Below are 24,147 nucleotides of genomic sequence, written 5' to 3'. Positions count from 1 at the left end.
ATGGTAGGGTCAGTAGTCTGACTTCCTTGCTCTTCTCCATAAGTTTGGTCACTTCTGCCTCGTGCATCGCTCTAGACATAGTCACTGCCTGCACCCCGGGACATGCTCTCCCTGGATGTTTATGGCAGTAGAACTATTGGGATTCTCTCCATCACCATCTTGCCTGTGAGCATGCGCCAGGAAGCCCCTGATTCTTGTAACGCTGCAGACACGGCCATCGCTACGGGTTGGGGCAGGTGGAGATTGGCGGGGGGGAACTCACCTCTCACTACCACTACCCCAAGCTGTTTTCCCTTCCCCTGCCCCTCTCTTTCCCTCCACGTGAACACTGTGGGTGCAGCACTGAGCTTTGGAATGGGATGAGGCAGGGCAGGAGCTCTGGGCCTGAGCGAGTCTTGGGGAGTGGCTGATTCTGACCTCCTGGGGTAATAAGAACGTGTTCCTACCTGAGCAGGGTACTGGGCCTGGCCTACACGCCCCCAATCTCAGAGTGTGTCTCTTTCCCTTTCACTGCAGCCAGTGGCTGGCTTACAGCAAACTCTACCAGAGCTTAGAGTTTAACTGCACCTGCCTGCTCCACCAGATCACCAGCATCGAGTACCAGTGGATCCAGGAAAGGCTGCGATCTGAGCAGGTATGAGCAGACACCACAGCCAATCTTGGGGCAGAGATCCGGGGAGCCGGGGACAGCCGCCAATAAGCCACGACAGCCAAGGGACCCTCTTCATGTCACCTCTCTCGTCTCCTCGTTGGCTGGTTGAGAAGCGCCGCAAATTGGTGCTGCTCGGGTGGGAGCCCCCTGCAGAAGGAGTTCCTGGCCTGTGCCAGCTAGGTGAAAAACCTGACGATGGGCTAAGGAGCCACTGCTGACGCCTCATAATACAGACCGTCTTTAAGATCATGTCGTAATCTAGAAATCGGATTGAGGTGGTTCTGGGTTGCTCTTCCCTTTGGCTTCTGTGAGTAGCTTCAGCACCTTCCTAGAAGGATGGCGTTCCTTAGCGGTTTCCTTTGCAGGGAACAGATCATGCTAAAAAACCTGGCTCTAGGCTCTCCTCGAACCAGCTGTAGGGTCTGAGCTTTTGGGGTAGGATTTCACCCCAACCAGCTGGGCTTGTTAAGTGGCGGACATGCTGGGGAGCCATTCTACAAATGGAGTCCCTTGCCCTGGGTGAGAGACTTTGTTACCCTACCTTCGGTGAAGCTGGGACTGGTAATGGGCTGAGAGTCCTTCATCTCGAGGTCACTGGTTCAAACCCAGCAGTGGCTGAAGATCTTTACCATCTGGCAACTCCTCATTGGTGGCTCCCAGTCCCGCCCACAGAGGACTGGTGTTCCCACGGAAACTGCCCCCACCATGGTACCCGGCACCCTTGTTGGCCACCTCTTTACAGGCCGACCCGGGAATGGGCCATGGAGATTGTGCTGCCCTCTCCCTGAAGGGGGCGATTTGCTGAGGCCCATTGGAGTGGAAGCTTGCACTGCTGCTGACTGTTCTATACCCATTCCGTGGTTCAATTCCAGTCAAAAACTACAAATAACACTGTCTGTGTGTCCAGCTTGCCTGTCTGCTCGCCCAGTTCTGGCCCCATTGAGACAGACCTCTGGCTATCAGGTCACGCTCAGGGTCTTAAATTGTGTCCGTGTTCCCTGCCTGGGAACGTCTCGCCGTTGCTGTATTTTTCGTTATGGTGGGGTTAAATCCCTGCTTTAAATGCAAAACTCACCTCAGCCTTAACTAGGGCGCCTCTACCAATGCCTCAAGCATCTAGATGGTTTTTAAGATCCTAAAGCAGTCTAGAAATCAGTTCGAGGTGATTCAGTTTTGCTTTTCCCTCTCACTTCCCAGAGGCTGCTGGGAGTAATTTCAGCGTCTCCCTAGAAGGGCTGGCATTCCTTCGTGCTTCCCTTTACAGTGGGGCAGATAATTCTTAAAATGGTTTTGGAGGCAGAGGCATGTTGCAAAATCCAGAAATAGCCCCCCTCAGTAGTGAGGCCATGTTGGCTGGGGATAGGCGTCGTCCACCTGAGGAGCTGTGACCATCACAGAGTCACTGTTGCTGCTGATGCATCTTCCGTTTCTTCTTCCCAGAAAGCAGAGCTGGCCGAATCTTTCCAGTCCTTGCTGGCCTATGGAATCTCTCTCCTCCGGAAGTACCGCATCGTCTTCCCTCTCTCTGCCCCTGAGTCCACAAACAGGCTACAGTTATTGCTCAGGTCAGCCAGCTGCAATGCTTCATAAACAGAATAATGTCAATTGGAGAAGGAACAGGGCCCCACCCATCCTCCTGGGGCTAGTGTGGGATTGTTCCCTATGCGACATTATCCAGTCTACCTTTTGACACCCCGCGTATTGGAGCTTCTATTACTTCCCCCGAGGAGACTGTTCTACAGGAAAACCTCTCTCCCACTTCCATTCCCAGCTCCCTTTATTGTCTCCTCTCCTCTGCCTTTCCCTGGTGGGTCTGTCCCCTAAGGAAGTAGACAGACATCAAGGGACCTCCCCCATTCTAAACTGGCATCTTGTCATTTTTTCTTCTGATGACTAGGGAGTATTCCCTTATGGGCGTGCATTGACTGGGTTAAATAGAGGCCTTTATATTATGGGATAACACTTTTCTCTGGGAGTTTATGTAACACCCCACCCCCACCCCCGCTGGTCAATTCCTGTTACAGGTCCCTCTGGCGGGGAGAGATGAGTCTGTTATAGACCCCCTAGGGAGGTTTGGTTCTTTAGCACAACCTGTAGCAGCTCATGCTTTTAGTTCTGTAGGTCAGCAGTTCATCCCCTGGTATGTTGGCCATGAGGGCAGCTGTCACACTGTGATGGCTTTTGTTTGTTGTTTTAACTCCAAACCGTCCCCTGTAACCTCTCCTGCCCCAAGGTATTTCTCACTTCGTGGGAGGTGAATTTGGGCTCTGGACTATAAGTCCTGCCAAGTTCAGAGCCCTGAAGAAGTCTTAGCATTCGGTTCTCTCCCAAGCTGCCAGCATAGGAATATGTCTGCCCCTCTGTCTGTGACCTGGCAGCTAGGCCATAACTTATAGGGAGCCTCTCATTGAAGGAAGCTCTATAGAGGAAAGTGTGCATGGGGAGATGTTGCTGGTGGCAAGGCTCTCATTTCTGAAGCTCTTTGGGTTGTGCTGTGGCTTAGCAATGATTCTCATTTCACAGGGTCCTGGTCCAGATGTGTAAAATGAAAGCCTTCCAAGAACTTTGTACTCTGACCCCTAACCTTCAGCAGATGGTGATGGAGGCTCTCAAGGTACAGTACAACCTCTGTGCTCTCTCCTCCCCCAACCCACAGGGCAGTGGTTCTCAACTCGCAGCCCACAGGCTGCTTGCGGCCCAATCAGTACACAGGTATGGCCTATGTGACCATCCTCAGGAACATACAGGTAGTATATATGTATTTTGTGTGGATGCAGCCCACATAATACATAGAGAGCTGCATATGTGGTCCACACTGGTAAACAGGTTGAGAACCGCTGCCATAGGGGTTCCTCTGACTTCCTCCTGGAGCCGCGAGCATTGTCCCTTCCCTTATGCCAACGTGCAAAGGCCTTGAGTCCTGACCCTGATTCCAGCAGAGGGGGCAGAGGTAGCGTTTCCAAAGCTTTTCTGCGCTGTGCCTTTGACTGCCCAGTGGGTCCCCTCTAGAGAAGTGCAAGGCGCTCCTTTCCCTCCAGGACTGAGCATGCTGCCTGCTCAGGGTGAGAGATGGAGCCTGGATGGTGAGCTGAGTCCCGCTCCCCGCCATGCTGTGTGTCTCTGGGCTGCTAGCCTGACCTGCGTTCAACCCTGAGTCACAATGAAGGCGTTGTGCTGTTGTGTCTGTTGTGCCTGGATGAATGGGGTGGCTGGGTTGTCTCTGCAGCTCCTGCTTCTCTCCCTTCATTCTGTGTCCCGCTCTCTTCCAGTCAGGAACCACTGAATGGTTTTGTATGCAGAAGCAGCACCTGAAGCCAATGGTAAAGGTCAGATCCCCCTTTCATTCATACACCAGTTTGCTGGGCCAGGCTGAGGGGCTGTTTGGGTAGGAAGAGGGAGGTGACGCTTTCTCAGGCCACAATTTTCCGAAGGGGGCAGTGATTTTTGGATGCCCAAAAGACACCTTGAGCCCAATTTTCAGAGGTGCTGAGCACCTGCAGCTGGGGTAGAAGGCAACCAACTGTCCCCATAAGAAGAAATGAACAGTTGCCATTCACCTCCGGTCCCCTCCTTTCCTGTGTGTCAGTCTGAGCAGGTCACTCCTGCTAGCTTGGCACATCTCCCATTATAACCCGGAATGAAGCAGCCACCCAAAGAATGTCCCACCTTCACTTGGCAGCATGGCCTGTGGTTAAGGCACTGTACTAGCATGGTGGAGATCTGGGTTCAATGCCCAGCCCTGCTAACGTATTTCCTGTGTGATCTGGGGGAAGTTACTTCACCGCTTTCTGTGCATTAGATCCCCAATGGGGTAATGATATATCCCTACCTTTGAAGGGGCATGGGGAAGGTAAATCTGTGAGCTGCTCAGATACCACAGTGGTGCGGGCTGTCGCTAGATATGTTGATAGATCACTTGGCACCAAAACCCAGGCGTAACTTTCCGTCCTTCCCTTTGTAGACCATGGAGGAGAATGGGAAAGCACTGGTCAAGCTTCTCGTGGAGGTGAACGGGGATCTCAAACAATGCCACAAAACCTGGAACAAATTTTTCACCAAGTAGGTAGATGGTTCCCCCATTCCCCTCCCCAGCATCTACCCCATGCTCTGTCAGCGGCTTTGCTTAGGGTACTGAAGGCGACAGCTCCAAAGCACATTTCCCAGCTGCAAAAGAACATCTGTAAATATAAACAGATTATGACACCAAGTATGAGATTGGAAAGCCCCGGGAAACATTCCCTCATGGTTCGTTATGTACTACAGTTGCCTGTTGTTTAGGGAGCAGAGGTTAACTACAGATATTCTAGCTTTCCAGCATTATTGGCTCTGCCGGCTGGAGTCTTTCAGATTGTTTTAGTTTTGTAGCTTCTTGTCACTCTAGTTCACGTCAAAAGGCTCGGGTGGGAGCGGGTTAATTGCACTGGCTTTGACAGGTTGGTCAGTGAGTTGTATCCGGCAGATTCCTGACCTCCTGTTTCTCCCCTGCAGCACTGTGAATGTGGATCTCTTCTTCATTACCTACCTGGAGCTGCAGGAGCTGGTGAGCATGTTCCAGGCTCTCCAGTCAGAGCAGCAGAGAATAAAGCAATGCCGAGGCACTTAGCCAGCTGTCAGAGGAAGGGAATAATCTGAGGTGCCCCCCGCACTCCATGTGCTCCTCAAGGGCTCATGGGAAGAGCTCACTAGTGGTGGAGAATCCTTTGTATTCCAAACCCTGGATATGGGACTGTGGGCATCCTTGGGTTGTGAGGGAGGGACTAATCCTGTCCCCAGCCCCAGAGGCCTGGACACTGGGACTAGCCAGGAGTTTAAGAAAGGCACATTTAGGCAGTGCAGCCTAATGGCTAAAGCAAAGGAGTAGCGATTCCTGGTTTTGATTCCTGGCTTTGCAACTGAGTCAGTTGCAAGTCTGTAAATTAACCGAGTCGCTGAAATTCTCTGGGCCCATAAAATGGGGCTAAACAGGTTTTGGCTGTATTATCTGAACCCCCCAAGCCCTCAAACAGCTGGTGTCCCCAACTTATACATCAGACAAGAGGAAAGTGTGTTGTATCAGCTAATTGGGATGGCACATTTCCTTTCCCTGATCCCATTGCAGGACAAGCATTCATAGATGTGTTCTTATTAACCCTCCTTCCCTGCGGTTCCCATTCCCTGCAGGTGTCATGTCATGTCAAGGAAGAGCTGAGTGAGATTGACAGCAGCATGTCCCAACTCACAGCAGAGAGCCTTTTCCAGCTCTACATAAGCCTGCAGGAGCTTTATCGGATGAAGAGCTTCCTGTTCAAGAGGTACTGACCCACCTGAGCCAGGCTCAGCTCATAGTCCAGTTACATAGAGCGAGATCAACATTAGCAGCACCAGGGAAATTGAAGGGGTTGGGACCACATCAGTGGCTGACTTTCTGCTGGGCCAATTGGAGTAGATTTGAGTGGAATCAGAAGGTTCACTGGCCCAGCCACCTGTCGCTTTAGATTAGTGCAGTGACATCATAAACACCAAACCATGTGGGGGGGTTTAATGTAACCTGGACCTGCCACGCTTCAGGCATGACGCTGAACGGGTCTTCAGAGAGCTAGAGCTCTGGATATAGACAAGTGGGGTTCTGGGAGGCAGAGGTAGCTACAAACCTGGCTCAGATAATACTTTAGGCTGCTCTTCTGCCAGCCTATGGATCTCTGTCCTGTGTTGCCAGGTGGGCAGCTGTGCGGTATGTGCTGTGAACACTGCCTTCTCTGTGAGCCAGGTATTTTTCAGGTCTTAGTGACAGTGGAATGTGTAGGCTCGTGTCTTGGTTCTGCTGCAGCACAGAAACCCGTCCTTTGTCTGTATTCCCAGGGATGGCATCCTTGCTCTGACTGACTTCCACCAGTGGTTTAAGGAAGCCATCCCCAAGTGGCTCCAGAAGACCTACATGATAGCACTGGAGAGGACCCAGAGAGCGATCCAGGTGGACCAGGTAACACTGAGATTGCACAGAGGGAAAAACTCCCCCCAGCCTTCCTGAGGCTGTCCATCTTTTGACATTGTCTGACCCATCTTTCACTTCCAGCCCATTCTTTTCCCCCAGGACTCCCCCCTTTCTGCTATGTGAAATCCTAAGGATCGGCAGGCTTTGGGACCCCTACAATAGCAGTCTCCTGCACCCCGACAATCAAGTGTCCCCTATCCCTGCTGAGAGCCACTGTGGCAGGCAAGCCCTCATGAGGGGCACAGGGGTGACAGATGGAACCTGCCTTTCCTCTAACAGCTGATTCTTCGTACCCCAGGGCCCTTGCTCTCTATGCTCTCCGTAGCCCTGTCCCCTCACAGCATCACGTCATTGCTGACCCTGTTGTATTCTCATGGGTTAAAGACCATGGCTCCATGGCAGCCTGTGTGAAGCGAGTTGATGAGCCTCTGCTTCGTTCCTTGTCACAAGCCACAATTGGCTCCCTTTGTTGGCAGTCTCAGCAGAGAGGCCAAGGATGGAATGGGCCTTGGAGGGGAGAGACCCACTCTCCTTTAGTCTGGTCCTGCCAGGGCGGGTGAGACCTGATGGGCAGGCAGCGCCACCTCTTCCTGTTCTGCACCTACCTTACGGACAAAGAGCTTCACAGTCCAGGTGTCTCCCCAGTGCTGCCTTCCCTCACTAAAATCAAAGTGACCCCGACTGGATAGATGCCCATTAACTCCTCCTCTACCATGACATGCCGATGCTGTGGCCAAGAGCAAACTGCCTGGTCTCAGACCAACGATCTGGGGGAGCAGAGCAGGGGAAGGTGAATAAGGGGCCACTTTGCAATAAGAGCTGGCTTTGGAACCGGTTTGTTGGTTTACTTGCAAGTTTCTCCGTAAAATGTTTTTTCTGTCGCCACCCACCCAGCTGATGCCCCTGGGGGAGCTGAATAAACACAGCACGTCCACTGTTGACCTGTCCACGTGCTATGCTCAGATTGTTAAAACCTGGCAGCAGCTGGACTGGCCGGACCCAGAGGAAGCCTTCATGATCATGGTGAAGTTTGTTGAGGTGCGTAGTTGGACAGTCTAGCTGGATCAGTAATAGCAAGTTGTAACTACGCTAAGAAGGGGTCATCAAATGTCATGTTTCAGAGCATCAGCGGCAGAGGGTCAGGAAGGAATTCCTCTCCTACCCCTGTACATGTTGGCCAAGTGCTTTGGGTTTTTTAATCCCTTTCTCTGAAGCATCAGACGTAGGTCAGTCTCAGAGACAGGGCGCCAGAGAGAATGGCCCATTGGCACGATCTGGGGTGATAAAGCCAACATCTGCCCCCAGCGCAAACCTGTGCAGTGTTCTGTCCACTGTGCGTTACCCATGCTCACTGCCTCTTGCCCTATCCCCTAGGACATGTGTAAGATCGCTCTGGCATACTGCAAGCTGATCAAGAGCCGGGCAGATGAGCTGTCGTCGAAGCAGCAGGACGAGGGGGATGCAGCCAACAGGGTGAGTGTCAGTGCCCGCCTCCGCTGGAAATTCAGGGAGAGGGGAGGGATTGGGAGGCTGCCGAGGGAGCCAGGGCAGCCTCTAGAGAGAGCATGTGGTGTGGGGCGGGGGTGTGGCCTGTGACCAGAGCGCGGTGATTCAATAGGGTTGTAGGGGTAATAACATCCCAGCCTTTGTTCCCTAGAGTCCTGTTGTGGGGTGCACTCTGAAGGGAGTGAATTTGAACTGGGGGATTCTGTGCAAGTCCTGGGACGTTTTCGGATGGAAACTCTCATTGATCTCTTGGTGGGGAAGCCAGGGAAGAAGGATTGCTCAGTGGTTAGTGCTAGCCTGGGACTCAGGAGACCTGGCTTCAATCCCCTGCTCTACCATGGATTTACTTGGTGACCTTGGGCAAGTCACTTAGCCTTTCTGTGCCTCAGTTCCCCATCTGTACCATGGGATAAAGCACTGCTCTGCCTCACAGAGGTGCTATGAGGATACATACATTAAAGATTGTGAGGGGCTCAGATACCACAGTAACAGGGGTCAGATAAGTACCTGAGAGAGCTGGATGGCTCCTGCGTTCGCTGCCCTGCTCCCAGGATCCATGGGGAACATAATCCCACACACCAGCTTTCACCTACCTACAGTGTCTCCTACGCTGGCCCAACCTTCAGCATGCATTTTCCCAGCATGTCTATGATTGCAGTCGGTGTCTCATAGCCACTGCCAGCTGGGGCCAATTTGTGAGGTCATGGCTGGGATCAGACCATTGTTACCTCTCCAGAGGAGGGGATGGAACAGAGCTTGCCTGCAGCACATTTAGTTACAGCCTTGTCCAATCAGAATGCAAGGAAATAAATGCCCAGCTATGGTCGTGTATGGGAACTGGGTTCCATCCTTTCCCTCTGATTAGCTCAGACAATTCATCATAGTGTGTTCTTAAAGTACAAGTCTGGAAGTCAGATATCTGGGGTCTGGATCTGCCATTGGCTTGGGCAGGAGCCTAATCGTTCTCTGCCTCACTTTCCCCAGTTGTCTGTGCTGCTGGACACGGCTTGTGTCTCCGCAGCTGTTTGTACCAGGCTGTTCATTGATGTCCCGCTGAGTGCATAGATACAGCCACTGGGTGCAGGGTGCCTTTCTCAATGGGCCTATGGGTGCTGCTGCCCTGTGGATCTGATGTGGCTGTGCGAATGAGGGGGCCAGGCCTGGTGTGGGGGTGAGGATGGGAATGGAACAGGGGGAGCGGGCCGCGAGCAGCGAGAGTAGTGCGTGTCCACCGAAGTGGGTCTTTTTCTCTTCCCTCCCGCCCCAGCTCTGCATCGTGGTGAACAACGTGAAGCAGCTGCGGCTGCTGATCTTGAAGCTACCGAAGCAGCTGGAGTGGGGGCACCTGGAGCAGCGAATGAAGGACATCATTGAGCCAGAGCAGTTCCAGCACACCCTCCACGACCAACTGCAGGGCACCATCACCTGCCTCGACCACGAGATCAGAGATGTGGTGCAGAACCTGGCAAAAAAAGTAATCCCCCAGCCTTGCCTTTCTTCCCCAGCCCGGGCTAAGGGTGAAGACTCAGTCAAATAGGGTCCGATCCAAAGCCTATTGAAGCCAATGGAAAGATACCCATGGGCTCCATTGGCCGTTGGATCTGGTGGATAGAGATGCCAATAGTATGGAGCTAAGTCCCGCCAGCTCTCTCCCTGGGACTGCGTGAGTCAGAGGGAGCCAGGGCTGGATGAAGACAAGATCCTTGGGATCGGGCCCTGCCAGACCCAACCCAGTGACATGTTGGAGGCAGCAGGGCACAGCTGGGTGGGCTGCCTCGTTCGGGAGGGAGATCAGGGACTCCGGTGCCAGAGGCAGATGGGGCTGTGTGACAAAGGGGTTGAGCTCTAAGGAGCTGGCATGGCAGGTTCTCCATCAGAAACCTCGGGCATGGTGGTGGGGGGCAAACCCAGAGTTCTAAGTGTGTGTTTCTTTGGCAGCTGGATGCCGGGATCTCCAGGCACATCCAGAATCTGGCAGCCTGCAGTGACTCTCAGGATCCAGAAGATGTAGGTGCCAACCCCTGATATGTGCTGCCTGTGGGAGACGATCAGCCCAGGGTCAGCATGGCTCTGACCAGTGCCCTGCATGTCCCTGAGGCCCAGCGGTGTGCCATGCGCCATCAGGGATGGCCTAGGAATACTCAGTCCTGCCTCAGTGCGGGGGTGGGTGGGTTGACTCTCTGCTTACGTGTCCACATCGGTGACCAGCTGCTACACCGAGGGGCGCCATAAAAACCTGCAATAATAATTGTCCTGGGCGGTTTACAGGGAGGAGTCCCCCTCCCTGCCACCCCGGCAAAGCTGCACCCTAGTTGGGAACTGCTGCTAGTGGTTTGAATGCCCTACGGTGCCTCACCCCTTCCTGCTCTGGGCCAGCCTGGCTCCTGCAGGAAGGGAGAGGCACACGCTGCTTGCTGCATGGCCCCGAACCATACCGGCAATTTGGTAGGCTCCTTGCCAGACTCCCTGGCACAGGCAGTACCAGGAACTGGCCTGTCTGTAGGTCTAGGGTCTGTCCGGGCCTTTCATCACATACCAAGTGCAAAAGGCTCATCAGGGCCCTTCTCTGCTGTACTCACAGCACCCCCTGCTGGTTCCTGGCTGTAACTCTCCATCTCCTCCCCACTCAGGCTGTGCCAGCCATGTTACCCGCCCCATGTCTTTGAGAGATCATAGGGGTGCGTGCACACATAAACACACACGTGTGCACACACACCCCCTGCATTGACTGGGAAGCCAGATGGAGCAGTCAAAATGCAGCTTTGGGAGCCAAGCTGGGCAGGCCAGGAGTTCAATGGGATGGGATCGTGGGGGTTGATGCTGTGACTGATGGGTTAGGTGCGTGTGTGTGTGTGGGGAAGCCAGGTAGGTCTCTGGCTGTCACCGATCCAGCTATACGCACAGAGAGAATCCAGGCACGGGGCTGGGGGTGGTACCACACCCTGTCAATGTCTGCTGCTTCCTGGCAGACCCAGCCCAAAGGCGCACAAGCTCTCTCTAAATCAAGGAGCCACACATGCAACGCCAAGCCTCCCTGGAGCAGCCCCAGCTCCACTGCAGGGTCAGGTGGGCACAACAGAGTAGGAGGCAGGTGCTGGCTGGCACAGCTGAGCTCTCAGGCTGGGAAATGGCAGACGGGCCCAACGTGCTTGGGAGCTGCTTGGCAGAGAAGTTTCAGATGGAGGCAGGGCCTGAGAAACCCCTTTCCCATTGAGTTTTCTGATTCTCCTCTCCACAGTCCATCATTCCCCTAATGAAGTTCCTGGAGTCGGAGCTGCAGTACATGAACCAACATCTGGTCCAGGAGAACTTTAAATGGTGAGCTACGGTGTTGGGACCACAAGTGTCAGCCGTGGGCTGGATGAGGGCAAGTAGGGAGTGTTCGATCCGCACCATTAGCCTAGAGTCTATTGCTATGGACCAGACCAATGGGTTCACTGCGGTTGTGACAAATTGCACACAGCAGCCCCCTGTAGGATGCTTTCTCCGCTACTATCATTTCTCTCTCCTCCAGGAACTGTGCTACCTTATATAGAACCTTCTATCCCTAAAGATCCCAAAGCACTCTGCAGACCACATATATGGAGATCCTTCACCCACTGCCGAAATGCAACCACATCTGGGGTGGAATGCGGCAGCCTTTCTAGCCCAGAATCACTACACACAACAGGCTTTTTCAGGGGGATTTCAGGCAAAGAGAACATACTAACTACAATGTCCCAGCCAGCTTACCACACAGGAAACATCCCGGCACTTGTGAAGAATACGATGGGATCTTTGATCACCACAGTGCTCAGGGCCTTCATTTTAAGTCTATACTCCCAGGACGCCATCCCCGACGCCATCCCCAGCACCATCGTGCTTTCCACCACTGTACTGGGCCATCAGCTCAGCACTGAGCCGAGGGATAGACTGCTACCTGCCCACTTACTCTCACTTCCCACCTGCCATACTAACCTCAGTGACGTTTATGGGGAGCCATCATAACTTCGTGGCTAGCATTGGATATAAACTGGCCATCAACAAGTTTAGCCACAAAATTAGATGAAGGTTTCTAACCATCAGAGGAGTGAAATTCAGGAACAGCCTTCCACGGGAAGCAGTGGGGGCAAAAACCGAACTGGTTTCAAGACAGAGCTTGAGAAGTTTATGGTGGGGATGGTATGATGAGACTGCCTACAATGGCATGTAGCTGATCTGCGACTGCTAGTAGCAAACATCCCTAATGGATGGTGATGGGACCCTAGATGGGGAGGGCTCTGAGTTACTACAGTGGATTCTGTCTCAGGTGTCTGGCTGATGGGTCTTGCCCACATGCTCAGGGTCTGACTGATCAGCATATTTGGGGTTGGGAAAGAATTTCCACCCGGGTCAGATTGGCAGAGACCCTGGGGGTTTTTTCACCTTCCTCTGCGGCGTGGGGCATGGGTCACTTGTAGGTTTAACCTAGTGTAAATGGTAGATTCTCTGCAACTTGACGTCTTTAAACCATGATCTGAGGACTCAGTAACTCAGCCAGAGATTAGGGGTCTACCACAGGAGTGGGTGAGTGAGGTTCTGTGGCCTGCAATGCGCAGGAGGTCAGACTAGATGATCATGATGGTCCCTTCTGACCTGAAAGTCTGTGAGCTGAGGCCATCACCCCAGTTTGCAGTGTATGGGCTATTATGGAACAAGCCGGTGCTCCTCTTGCAATAGAAGTATGTCCCAATACGCACTCTGACACATTTCACTTCCCCTCCTCCTTTCATGGCCCGGGCTTCTCTTCACTTATATCATAGCTAAGACCAGCAGCTTCATGTCTCCACTGAGGCACTAGGGCCCTAGGTTTTCCAGCCCAAGGACTGACAGTATCCGCTGTGCTGCACTGGCCTTGTTAGAACTCGCTGTGTGCTGCAATCCTTTCTCTGCCTTTTCCCCACTCACTACAGCCTCCTGGAGCTGCTCTGGAACCACACCCTGAATGAACTGACAGCTGCAGCTAACCAGCTGCAAAACTCCTCCAGGTACTACAGGAAGCTGCAGTTCGCCTTGCAGGTAGGCAGCACCTGGCAGCAGAGCATGGGGCAGAGGCCTGGCTTCGGGGGTCTCCATACAGCAAATAACTGTTCACTCCTCTCTGGTTCCCACAGAACTTGGAGCTCTGCTTTCATGCTGAGGGCTGCGGGCTGCCAACGGATGCCCTGCACACGCCAGCATTCATGGTAAGAAGCTGTTGCACCTGTCACAGCTGGCTCTAGCAGAGTGATCGCCCAGCCAAGGGGTCCCGACAAGAGGGGGAGCTGCATGCGCACAAAGTTGCTGGAGCCCCAAGCTTTCATTGCACACCCTAGTAAATCGCTAGCCCTTTCCCTTGCAGGGACAGAGCTCAGAATACGCCCCCTTCATCAGGGAGACGTTTTAAAGGAGTGGGGAGGACTGAAGACCATTGTTGCAGAGGATGTGAGGGAGATCCCCACACCTGAGCCATTCCGTTTAGGTCACACATGTGAGGAACTGTCCCAGACTGAGGTGTCAATAGAAGAACAAATTGATCAGTTATACAGTAATAAGTCACCAGGGCAGGATGGTGTTATCCTAAGAGTTCTGAAGGAACTCAAATGAGAAATTGTAGAACTACTATCTGGGGTGTGTAACCTATCGCTTAAATCAGCCTCTGTACCAGATGACTGGAGGGTAGCTAATGTAATGCCGTTTTTTTTAAAAAGACTCCAGAGGTGATCATGGCAGTTACAGCCCGGTAAGCCAAACTTCAGTAGCAGGCAAATTGGTTGAAACTACAGTAAAGAACAGAACTGTCAGACACGCATAGATAAATGCAATACATTGTGGAAGAATCAACACGGCTTTTGTAAAGGGAAATCATGCCTCACCAATCTATTAGAATTCTTTGAGGGGGTCAACGAACATGTGGACAAGGTGATCCAGTGGGTATAGTGTACTTGGACTTTCAGAAAGCTTTTGACAAGGTCCCTCACCAAAGGCTCTTAAGTGAAGTAGGGAGTCATGGGATAAGAGGGAAGGTCCTCTCCTGGATCAGTAACTTGATAAAAGGTAGGAATAAAAGGTCAGTTTTCACTGTGGAGAGAGGTAAATAGCACAGTCCCCCAAGGATCTGTCCTGGGACCACTGCTTTTCAATATGTTCATAAATGATCTGGAAAAGGGGATAACCAGTGAGATGGCAAAGTTTGTAGATGATACAAAATTACTCAAGCTAGTTAAGTCCAAAGCTGACAGTGAAGAGCTAAAAAGGGACCTCACAAATCTGGGTCACTGGGCAAAAAAATGGTGGATGAAATTCAATGTTGATAAATGCAATGTAATGCACATTGGAAAACACCTTAATCCCAACTGTACATACAAAAAGTTGGGGGTCTAAATTAGCTGTTACCACTCAAGAAAGGTCTTGGAGTCATCGTGGATAGTTGTCTTAAAAACATCTCAGTGTGCAGTGGCAGTCAAAAAAGCTAACAAAATGTTAGGAACCATTAGGAAAGAGAGAGATAATAAGACAGAAAATATCATAATGCCAATATAAATGCATGGTCCGCCCACACCTTGAATACTGCGTGCAGTTCTGGTCTCCCCATCGCAAAAAGATGCATTAGAATCGGAAACAGTATAGAGAAGAGCAACAAAAATGACGAGGGGGATGGAACAACTTCCGCATGAGGAGAGATTAATAAGACTGGGACTTTTCAGCTTGGAAAAGAGACGACTAAGGGGGGATATGACAGAGGTCTATACCATCAGGACTGGTGGGGAGAAAGTCAACAGGGAAGTATGATTTACCCCTTCACATAACACAAGAACCAGGGGTCCCCTTATGATATCAGTAGGCAGCAGGTTTAAAACGAACAAAAGGAAGTACTTCTTCACACAACGCACAGTCACCCTGTGGATCTTGCCAGGAAGGCTGTGGTGGGGTTCAAAAAAGAATTAGATAAGTTCATGGAGGGCAAGTCCATCGATGGCTATTAGCCAAGATGGTCAGGGATGCAACCCCACACTCTGGGTGTCCCTAAAGCTCCAACTGCCAGAAGTGGGGTTGGATGACCGCAGATGCGTCACTCGACTGTCTGTTCTGTTCATTCCCTTCGAAGCGCCTGGCACAGGCCACTGTTGGAAGACAGGATACTGGGCTAGATGGACCTTTGGTCTGACCCAGTATGGCCATTCTCATGTTAAAATGTTTCCACTGAAATGTTCCCAAGGTGGCAGTGGTGGGGCAGGAGCTGATGAGCCTGCTAAGGCTCCCAGGGGCTGTCTGCTCCTGCAGATGTTGGCACAGTCATGGGAAGAGAATGCCCCTCTATCCCCTCCCACCCTAAACCTCCTGGTGGCTTCTCGCTGCTGCTGCTCTCCCTCTTGGGGACTTCTGGGTTCGAGTTCAGGTCTGAGAGCGCGGATGTGAGTGCTGATCTCTGCTGGCATGAGTGTATCTGCTGGCCTGAGTGCCTAACTGGGTGTGTTTCTCCACTCACCCCCACCCCCCCCATTCTCTCAGGATTTGGAGGAAGGGCTGAAGCTCCGCTCCGCCACGAGCAGAAAACTCATCCAGAGCTACTTCAGCGGGAGAATCCAAGAGCAGGTGAGAGTGTGCTGAGCCGGGCCTGGCCCTTCCCAATAAAGCCCTGTTACCCTGCCCACCCCCATTGGGTTGTTCCCTCACTTCACTCCTCCTCCTCACTTTCCATAGTCACATGTAGGAAACTGGTCATTATAGGGTTATTATGGGATGGAGCCACACATCACACCCACCCACCCACTTCCTTTTTAGTCAGTGGGAATCCTCCTCCCATCCCCAGTTGTAATCCAGTTAAATAAAGCAGCAAGTTACCAGCCTTCAGTCCTGTGACTGTGAGTAAACTTATTTTGTTGCATTGAACAGTCCCTTTACAAAACATGACCCTTCTGTTTGTATTTCCTTGTATAAACTGGGCCTGACACTTACGTGTTGTTCTACTGTTACACTCCAATAAAACACCTGTGGCTGGCCCTTGTCAGCTGACTCGGGCTCATGGGGCCCAGGCTGTGGGGCTATAAAACTGCAGCATAGACCAGCAGGCTTGGGCTGGAGCCCGGGCTCTGGGACCCTCCTCCTTTTTGGGCCAGCATGGGTGTTTTATTGCAATGTAGACATACGTTAACAGTCGACAATCCAGGACCCAACTATAGCCCTTCCTAATCAAATCACAAGATCTTCCCATCCTCCGCTTCCTGTCCTCTGCTCCCACAGTGCAGGATGGCAGGATGCACTGGGGATGGAGAAAGCACTACTTAGCTATCCTGGGGGAGGGGGCAGAGTGCGGGGGAAGGACAGGTGATTGGGAGTTTAGCAGATGAGATGTGAGGGGAGAGTCGTTCCCCTGTCCACCTTTCACATACCTAACCCCAGTGCAGATGTGTCAGGATCTCTTTCTGCAGTGATGCCTGCTCTGGGTGCTGTACCCCTGTGCTCACCCTTTGGCAGAACCAGTGATTCATGTAACGGGCGAACTCTTGTTTCTGTTCTGCTCCTCGCGTCCTAGCTGGAGACCAGCTCTGAGAAGTACGGTGCAGTGACCATTAAAGCACTTTACCGCTCCTCGGAACAAAAGCTCCGTGTTGAAGTGCTCAACGCTGTCAACCTCATCCCGCTGGACTCAAACGGTGAGAGCCCATGGGCCGTGGAAACAGTCGGCACCAAGATGCCACTTGGGTCCTGTGCAGCATCAGAGCTGGCGCATGCAGCCAGTGGCTCCAGGGTATGGGAGAGCGCTGAGTCTGCGCAATGACGACACCATTGGCACATGGCCTAGAGGGGCCCCTTTGCGGTCAGTTGTGCACAGCGCTGAGTTGTGAGCCCGATATCCTAGGGAAGTTAGTTTGGTCATGACCTGTGAAATCCCCTGTTATCTGCAACACATGCCCAGAGTGGCTGCCATGAGATGAGCCTAACCCAGAGCCTGGCGGATTAAGCAGGGTGTCTGCTCGCTTCATAGAACCGATCCCGATTTGTCTCCACTCCAGGTAATGTGTGGGGTGCGCACACAGCAAGGGGGTGGCATCAACCTGTGTCATCCTTCAGAGCCACAGGGACATGTCCCCTCTAACCTGGACTGGATCATCTGGGGTGATCTCTAGGGAACAGACTGTAATTCATGCAGCCGTCCAGGAGAGGTCACTGCTGCTTCACCTGAACACAGTGGCAACCCCATTAGCTGATAATCCCCCACAGCCAGCGCCAGCCCGGCTTTAGCCCATTGATTGGAAGAGTCCAGACGCCAAGGGGACATGTGTCCCCAGCGGGGTTCGTGGAGGAGAAACTGACCTGCAAACCAGAAACTCTTGTGCTGCAGAAGCCCCAGAGAGCCAATCCCCCACTCTGCCCCCTTGTTGTGGCCCCCAAGCGCCCTTGGAGGTTAGATCCATTGTGTGGGGGGGAGGGAGGGCAGAATGCTGCTATTGCATAGCTTTGCCACGCCAGTGCTGAATAAACAATCCCAGCATCGCACACAGCACTGATCCCTGGGAACGAGGGGATCCCCGCAGCAGCCTTGTGCTCTCTCTCAGTCTCAACACCGCCCCCCTAGGCTCCAGCGACCCCTTTGTCCAGCTGACCCTGGAGCCGCGACACGAGTTCCCCGAGGTGGTGGCGCGCACGACCCAGTGCTGGAAGAACGAGCTTCACCCACTGTTTGACGAGGCCTTTGAATTGTATGTATGAGCAGCGACCCTGGCTGCTTCCCATCGCCTGCCCCCTACGTGATGGTGGGCGGCAGAGAGCACCAGCCCAGCACAGAGCCCCCACAGATACGCTGTCTCCACCCAGTGGCTGGACCATCCCTTCCCAATGGGATCTGCTTGCTCCTCTGCTCGCGGGGGGCAGATCCTGCACTGGGCCATCTGGGAAGAGAGAGCTGCATGCGTTCCAGACGTGATTAGTGCAGTCACGATTCAGGAGGGCTAAAACTCAGGCTTGTGTGTGCAAAGCCCTACTGGGTAGGGTGAGCCCGGCCTGGAGCAAAGTGCTGGGCCTTCCCTGGCTGCTGAAATGAAACGTACACACAGTGCTTTTCTGTCTCTTGGTGGGGCCAGGCCAACATCTGCTAGTGTGAAATGCTGGGGCTGCCTGCCTGAGCGGCTCCACGCCCTTGGCTGCCTGCTTAGAGGGGGATGGCCGGGGGCACCAAAGCAGCAAGAAAATTAGAGAAGTGAGGATGGGTGGGCACACTGAACCAAATAGGAAATACCCAGTGCTGTGAGTATTGGAGCAGAGCTGATACTGAGCATGGGGTTCATTTGTTCTCTCCTGATTATAAACCTACCTGTGGAGAAGCAGGGGCTGGCCGGTAAAGCACAGGACCCCGGGTTTTACAGCCAGAGGCAAGTTACTCATGCTATGACTGGGCAGCAAGGCCCTACCTGCTTGCTATAACTACTCCAATTGGAAGCCCTTGGGGGCAGGGATGTCTCTGGGTTTGTACAGCACCTAGCACACTGGGGTGCCGGCGCTATAAATAACTCCTGTTTGGCTTCCTTTGCCCCGATGCGAAGGGCAATAAAGTTTGGCCCCTTCACTGCCAGCTGGATTTTGCTTCAGTAGTCACAGGGTGCCCATCACCACAGTATCTGGGCACCACAGGGTCTGAGCTCCTTGCTTGGACCCGGCTGAGTCTCCGCCTGTTGCTCCTGGCGGGTGGGCTGCGCCTGTGCCATGGCGTGTCTGCGAAGGCCTGTGCCTGTCTCTCTTCTCTGCAGTCTGGTCCCTCCCGAGAAATGCCGGCAGCATGGCGCCTGCCTGCTGCTCACAGTGTTAGACCACGACACGGTGGGAGCCAATGAGCTGGAAGGAGAAGCCTTTTTCCCCCTCTGCGACGTGCCGGGGCTGACCGGAGACGAGGATGCAGCTGACCCAGCCCAGGTGTCCCAGACCCGATTACCGCTGATGCACCCCAAACCCACTGGTAGCCTTGGTTTTGTTTCCAGCTGCTCCCCTGCCCCCACCTTTCTCCCCTCCCTGGAGCTGCTTCCCTCGCTGGGCCGCTTTGGGCCAGGGACTTAACCTCTCTGCGTCTGGCGGCTGTGCCATCAGACAACCCAGTGGTGAGCCCTTCTCCTGCGGCAGGGTGCTCAGGGGTGTGCAGCGCTCTCTGAGTGCTCGCCTCGGATCTATGCCAGTGCCATTATACTGAGCCTTGGGGAATGGACCCAGATCGGTGCTGGGACTTAGACGTGTCTCTGCTTTCTGCTAGTGGGGGCCCATTGCAGATGGGGCATGTGCAGGGGTCCAGCCCCTGAGCACAGCACAGAGAGTGTCACTTTGGGGCAGCTGTAGCTCTCGGCCCGGCCCCAAACTCTGCTGTGGCTGAAGGTGTGGCCCCCTCAGCCACGTGCTTTGCTGTCGCTTGGCATCAGCTGTGGGGGCTGAATGTGGGTTTCCTAGGAAGGACGCTCCCCTGGAATGGGGAAGAAAAGGGGCTTGAAGGCACCAGTCTCTGCTCCCCTTTTTTCTAACCCCTACCTCTCTCGCCTCACCCCAGGGGACCCACTCCTGAAGCTGCTGGAGTCCCGGAAAGGGGACAAGGAGGCACAGGCCTTTGTGAAGCTGCGCAAGCAGCGGGCGAAGCAGTCCAAGGAGAGTGTGTGACAGCAACCAGGCAGGAACCGGGCGAGAGGGGAGCAGGCCTCAGCCCCGAGGTAGCAGGGCCCAAACCACCACCAGTTACAAAGAACTCCATCCAATCCCAGCCCCCTTGGCAGCGACGGGGCGCCCGCAGAGGAGGCCCCCAGGGGGTGAAGCTAGGCTGTGGCAGTCTCCGGTCCCAGCTGTGTGTGGAATTGACCCGGCTTCAGGCTGAGGACAGGGGGAGCCCTGTGCTGCTTCCCATCCCAACCCAGCATCAGCAGCCTTGGCTAGTCGGCGGCAGCCTGTCAGGTGCCAGCAGGGTGTGCGACGTGCCCCGGCTGCGATCCCCGCGGGCCCTGCTGTACGCCGCTCTCCAGATGGTGCAGGAGCAGAAAATGGGGGGAGGCCAAAAAAAGCTGCAACCAAAGCCACTGGGGATGGGGGGTGGGGTTTGAAATCTATCCAGCTGGCCCTGCTGGAGCAGCAGCAGCTGTTCCCTCCTGCTCCAGGAGTTGCTGTCAAAGCAGAACAGAGCGTGCGAGACTTCACGAGCGCTGGAGGGAGCAGAGCTGAAAGGGTGGGAAGGGGGAGCTGCTGTCAAGGGTAAGCGCAGGACTCTGTCCCCGTGCAGCAGGCACAGAGGGTACTGTGCCAGAGAATTCATCAAACGCAGGACCCGTGAGTGCGGCTCTGGGCAAGGGCTGGGCCCTTGGCTTGGGGCCAGGGCCTGGGAGGTCTGTGGTATGCTCAGCTGCTGCAGCGGGTGCCCTTTGCCTTAAAGGGACTGGACCCACGCCGCCTTCTCTCCAACGTTTTAGTTACTGTTACAAATAACTAAACTTCTCAGAGTGGAAATACTTGGGGAGGGGGGCCGGGGGGAGTGTTGCTCTCGTTAAATAGCTTCCCCTCTCTGCTACAAGGAAAAGTAGGTACCACACTGAGCTATATGCCAAACCCCCATCCCCACGTCCTCCCGCCAGTCAGTGTCCTGGTTCCTTGCTGTAACGTAGCTGGGACTTAGTGTGTGTGTAAAACGCCTGTCCAAGAACACCGGGTGGGGCCAGCCTACTCTGCAGCAGGAAGGGAGCAGGTTGGAATAGGGCCAGAGACCCATGATTAGAATGGGGTCAGAAGAGCAGATTATATGTGTAGAGCAGAGGCGCTTACTTACCCTTATCCGCAGCGTTTCCAGTTCCACCCTGCCGCTCGGCTCTTCTGAACTCAGCTCCTAGCCCCCAAGGCCATAGCTACAGCTCGGCAGGGACCAGTGGAGTCCAGGCACACAGATAAATACAACAGCATCCCGGTCCGCCTAGGGCTGCTGCACGATTTTTGGTGCCTTCCTCCCTCTCAGTAATCAGCAGGGACGCCGCCGGCACACTAGTGCATGCGAGGGCTGTTTGACCTGTCCGCCTGGAACACCACAGCAGCACTGGCCAGTATGGCTGAGGGGCTGGGGGAGCGTGCTCTGGTCTCTGGGGAGGCTTGGGCACATGTTAGAGTAAAGAGGGCCAGGGCCACCCACCCACACCTTGCTGGGAGCGGCTGCTCTTCTGATTCTACTGCCGAGCAATGGCAGCTGGTCTGTAGCCACAAGGGAAACCCCTCCCACCCGAGCCCCAGCTAGCTGACTTCCCACTAAGGCCTTCCATTGTGGCTCTGATCCTGGTCCACTGTCTCAGGGTCTCAGCTCACAATTGACTTTCCTGGTATTTGCCCCATGACAGAGATTGCGGTGCTGACTTGCCCTGAGTCTCTACAGCAAGAGGCTGGGTAGGGCGGTGACAGCACCCACCAGAGACGATGCGACTCCCTGAGCCTTCACCCAGAGGCGAAAGTAACATTCCACCCTTATCGGTATCGGCGGCCGGCTCTGGGCCCAGCTGAAGGGGGTGGGGCCTCAGGCAGAAGGGGGCGGAGCTGGGGGGGTCAGCATCCCCCAGCCAGCCCATCCACGCTGTCGGGCCCATGCTGCCCAGGGCTCCGGCGGCAATCTAAAGGGCCTGTGGCTCCGGCCGCTGCTGCGGTAGCAGCAGCTGGGAGCCCCGGGCCCTTTTAAATCGCCAGCCCCCAGGGCAGCTGCTGCTTTTGAGCCCCCCCTTATCGGTGGCCTGGGAGCGGGGTGGGGTGGTGGGGGGGAACGGGCAACGATGTTAACACAGGATCCTTTGCCGTGGCTGTGCTTTAACATCGACTGCCTCCAGGCCAGAACCTGTGGCCAGTTTTTACCAGTGCACCGTACTGGCCTGTACCGGCCCACTTTCACCCCGTGATAGCACGTGGTTGGGTCAACGCCAGAGGGCCCGAGGGGTGGGCTGAGGAGTCGTAATGCCCCAGATTCACTGTGCTTCTGCTTCCATTTTGTACCGTGAGGCTAGCACTACCTGGCAGGGTGTGGTGCACCCTGTGCTCAGTGTTGTCACTCCAGCCATGGCCCAGGCGTAAGTCCCTGCAGCAACGTGGCTTTGGGCAGCTCCATTCTGTACTCGCTAGGGATGTGGGGAGCTCCAACTAAGCCAACTTTAAGGTTCTCACAAATAAGCTATTCTTATTTAAAACAAAGTTACAGCCCTTTAAAAGCTAACCCCCTGCTGTACAGTAACGGATGCAAGTACTGTGAGGGAATAAGTTTGTGATTGCAGGTCAATGGCTCAAAAAAAGTAAAAGCAATAAAGAGGAAACAGCCTCCAGTTAACCTGTGGAACTCTCTGCCAGTGGGGGGAACGACAAAAATTATATGCATAAGTATGTGATGCGTAAGCAGAGCAGAGCCGTGATGCGTGCTAAAATGACTAGGGCTTTTGAGTCTCACAAGCCAGGGTCAACAGTGATTGCTACAGGTGGGAGACAAGAGGAATTGCCATTCCAGGGGGGCTAGGGTGACATTTTGAGGTTTTCTTTTGTCCCGACTCAGCCCCAACAAAGTCCCCACAACAGTTCTGTGAAATTCTGGGCACTATCAACCCTACTTCAGCACCCCACCCCATGGCCCCATTCTGTTTCTATAGGCTCCAAGCACTTCATTGTGGGGGTGGTATTTTGACTTTTACATTTATTTCCAACAAACTCTAACCTAGTTCAGACCAGAAGAGTGGAAATGCTGCCCCAGTGTTAACATTTCAGCAAACATGGCCTAGCCTGCTGGGTTCCTGCCAAAGGGTTCCATTGTGTAGCACGGGCACGTTTGGCAGGCGGCGGTTCTTTCCCACATGGCTGCCCACACCCCAGCCAGGCACGTTTGGTTACAGGCCTTTGAGGCCTAATCCCAAACTGGGTTCGGAGCTGGAGGCTGCCGCTGGCCTGCGCGTGCTTCCAGAGGCTGTGGGACGGGTGCTGCAGCACTGAGCCAGTGACCTGCCTTCCCTGCTCCAGGCAGCCATGAGCACACCCTGCAAGGCCTGAGGCCTAGCAGCTCGTATGCTGGGATGGGGGCACGTGGTTGCGATGATGAGGTGGGCGCTGGGATAGCAGCTCACTGAGCCTGACGCTATGCAGGGTAGGCTATTGCCTGTTCCACCAAGGGTTCCCCTGCCCCACGAGTGCCAGTCCCTTTGTGCCCCCTGCAGGCAGCACTGTCCTGGGCGGAGGCGCCCACACCCTGCTTGCATGGTGGGCAGCAGATCTGCGGCCTTAACTCATTCCTGTAGGTCAGGCAAGACACAGCGGGAGCCAGCTCCTTGCACCTACACCACCATGGCACAGTGCCCCAAGCCTCGGTCAGAGTCAGCCTGCCACAAACACAGGGCTTGAGGTGCCTCCCACCGGCATCAGTGTAACTGTTGCCCCAGTGGGGGGGCACTCCTGCTCTGCACCAGTGGGGGGGGGCAAGGGCAGAATCAGGCTTCCTGTGATGGTGCATGGAACAGCTAAAACCCATGGGGGGGCGGGGAAATGCTAAAATAGTTTGGGAAACAGCAAATTCCCTGTACGCTCCCATCAGTACCCCCCCGCCCCCCAATCCTGGGCTTCTACTGCATCAGGGCCTCTGTACGTGCCCTGAGGTACAGGTACAGGCCAGCAGTGGGAGCAGCTGACTTAGGCCTCTGGTGCAGACTTGTTTCTACGGTAACAGACACGCACTTTGGCCCTGCTGCCCCGCCAGCTGGGACGCTCCCCCTGCACCCTGGGGTTTCACCAGCCAGTGCTGCCACAACCGCTGCGAACGCCAGAGCAGTGGCGCTGGTCTCAAACCACTTTCCTGCCCGGGAATTGCTCCCCTGTCAGTAAAGGGCCCCTCCCCCGCTGCCAATGCAGCGCCTGTGGGGATGAACCAACACACGGCCACTGCTTGAGGCCCCTGGGCGCAGGCCTGCCTGCATTTGGCAGATGGCGCCAGTCCAAAGCCCTTCGTGGAGCTCGGCCTACCCCGGCGCAAGCCCAGCCCTGTCCTGTAGCCTCCCGAGGT

At 54.4% G+C, this 24,147-nt stretch overlaps 1 protein-coding gene across 5 annotated transcripts in view; it reads left to right on the top strand.

Annotated features, from left to right (window-relative positions):
* UNC13D (unc-13 homolog D) overlaps nucleotides 1–23,691 on the top strand; it is a 57,644-nt gene extending 33,953 nt beyond the window's left edge. For 4 of the 5 annotated variants that reach the window (XM_073312092.2, XM_073312089.2, XM_073312091.2 and 1 more), the window contains 20 exons: nucleotides 517–634; nucleotides 2,093–2,217; nucleotides 3,176–3,266; nucleotides 3,922–3,978; nucleotides 4,614–4,711; nucleotides 5,141–5,192; nucleotides 5,813–5,943; nucleotides 6,491–6,611; nucleotides 7,518–7,661; nucleotides 7,998–8,096; nucleotides 9,397–9,603; nucleotides 10,068–10,136; nucleotides 11,368–11,447; nucleotides 13,061–13,166; nucleotides 13,262–13,333; nucleotides 15,639–15,722; nucleotides 16,663–16,783; nucleotides 17,707–17,830; nucleotides 18,875–19,080; nucleotides 19,657–23,690. In XM_073312092.2, the coding sequence (XP_073168193.1) occupies nucleotides 517–634; nucleotides 2,093–2,217; nucleotides 3,176–3,266; nucleotides 3,922–3,978; nucleotides 4,614–4,711; nucleotides 5,141–5,192; nucleotides 5,813–5,943; nucleotides 6,491–6,611; nucleotides 7,518–7,661; nucleotides 7,998–8,096; nucleotides 9,397–9,603; nucleotides 10,068–10,136; nucleotides 11,368–11,447; nucleotides 13,061–13,166; nucleotides 13,262–13,333; nucleotides 15,639–15,722; nucleotides 16,663–16,783; nucleotides 17,707–17,830; nucleotides 18,875–19,080; nucleotides 19,657–19,763 (2,212 nt within the window). In that variant the 3' untranslated portion in view covers nucleotides 19,764–23,690. Of the gene's footprint in view, nucleotides 1–516; nucleotides 635–2,092; nucleotides 2,218–3,175; nucleotides 3,267–3,921; nucleotides 3,979–4,613; nucleotides 4,712–5,140; nucleotides 5,193–5,812; nucleotides 5,944–6,490; nucleotides 6,612–7,517; nucleotides 7,662–7,997; nucleotides 8,097–9,396; nucleotides 9,604–10,067; nucleotides 10,137–11,367; nucleotides 11,448–13,060; nucleotides 13,167–13,261; nucleotides 13,334–15,638; nucleotides 15,723–16,662; nucleotides 16,784–17,706; nucleotides 17,831–18,874; nucleotides 19,081–19,656 lie in introns of all 5 variants that reach the window. The other variant, XM_073312088.2, reaches the window with a different exon arrangement.
* Nucleotides 23,692–24,147: the final 456 nt, after the last annotated feature.

This window comes from Lepidochelys kempii, chromosome 14, assembly GCF_965140285.1.
Source record: "Lepidochelys kempii isolate rLepKem1 chromosome 14, rLepKem1.hap1, whole genome shotgun sequence".
Lineage (NCBI taxonomy): Eukaryota > Metazoa > Chordata > Testudines > Cheloniidae > Lepidochelys > Lepidochelys kempii.
The sequence above is the reverse complement of the archived record's forward strand: the minus strand, read 5'-3'. Positions and strand labels throughout refer to the sequence as shown.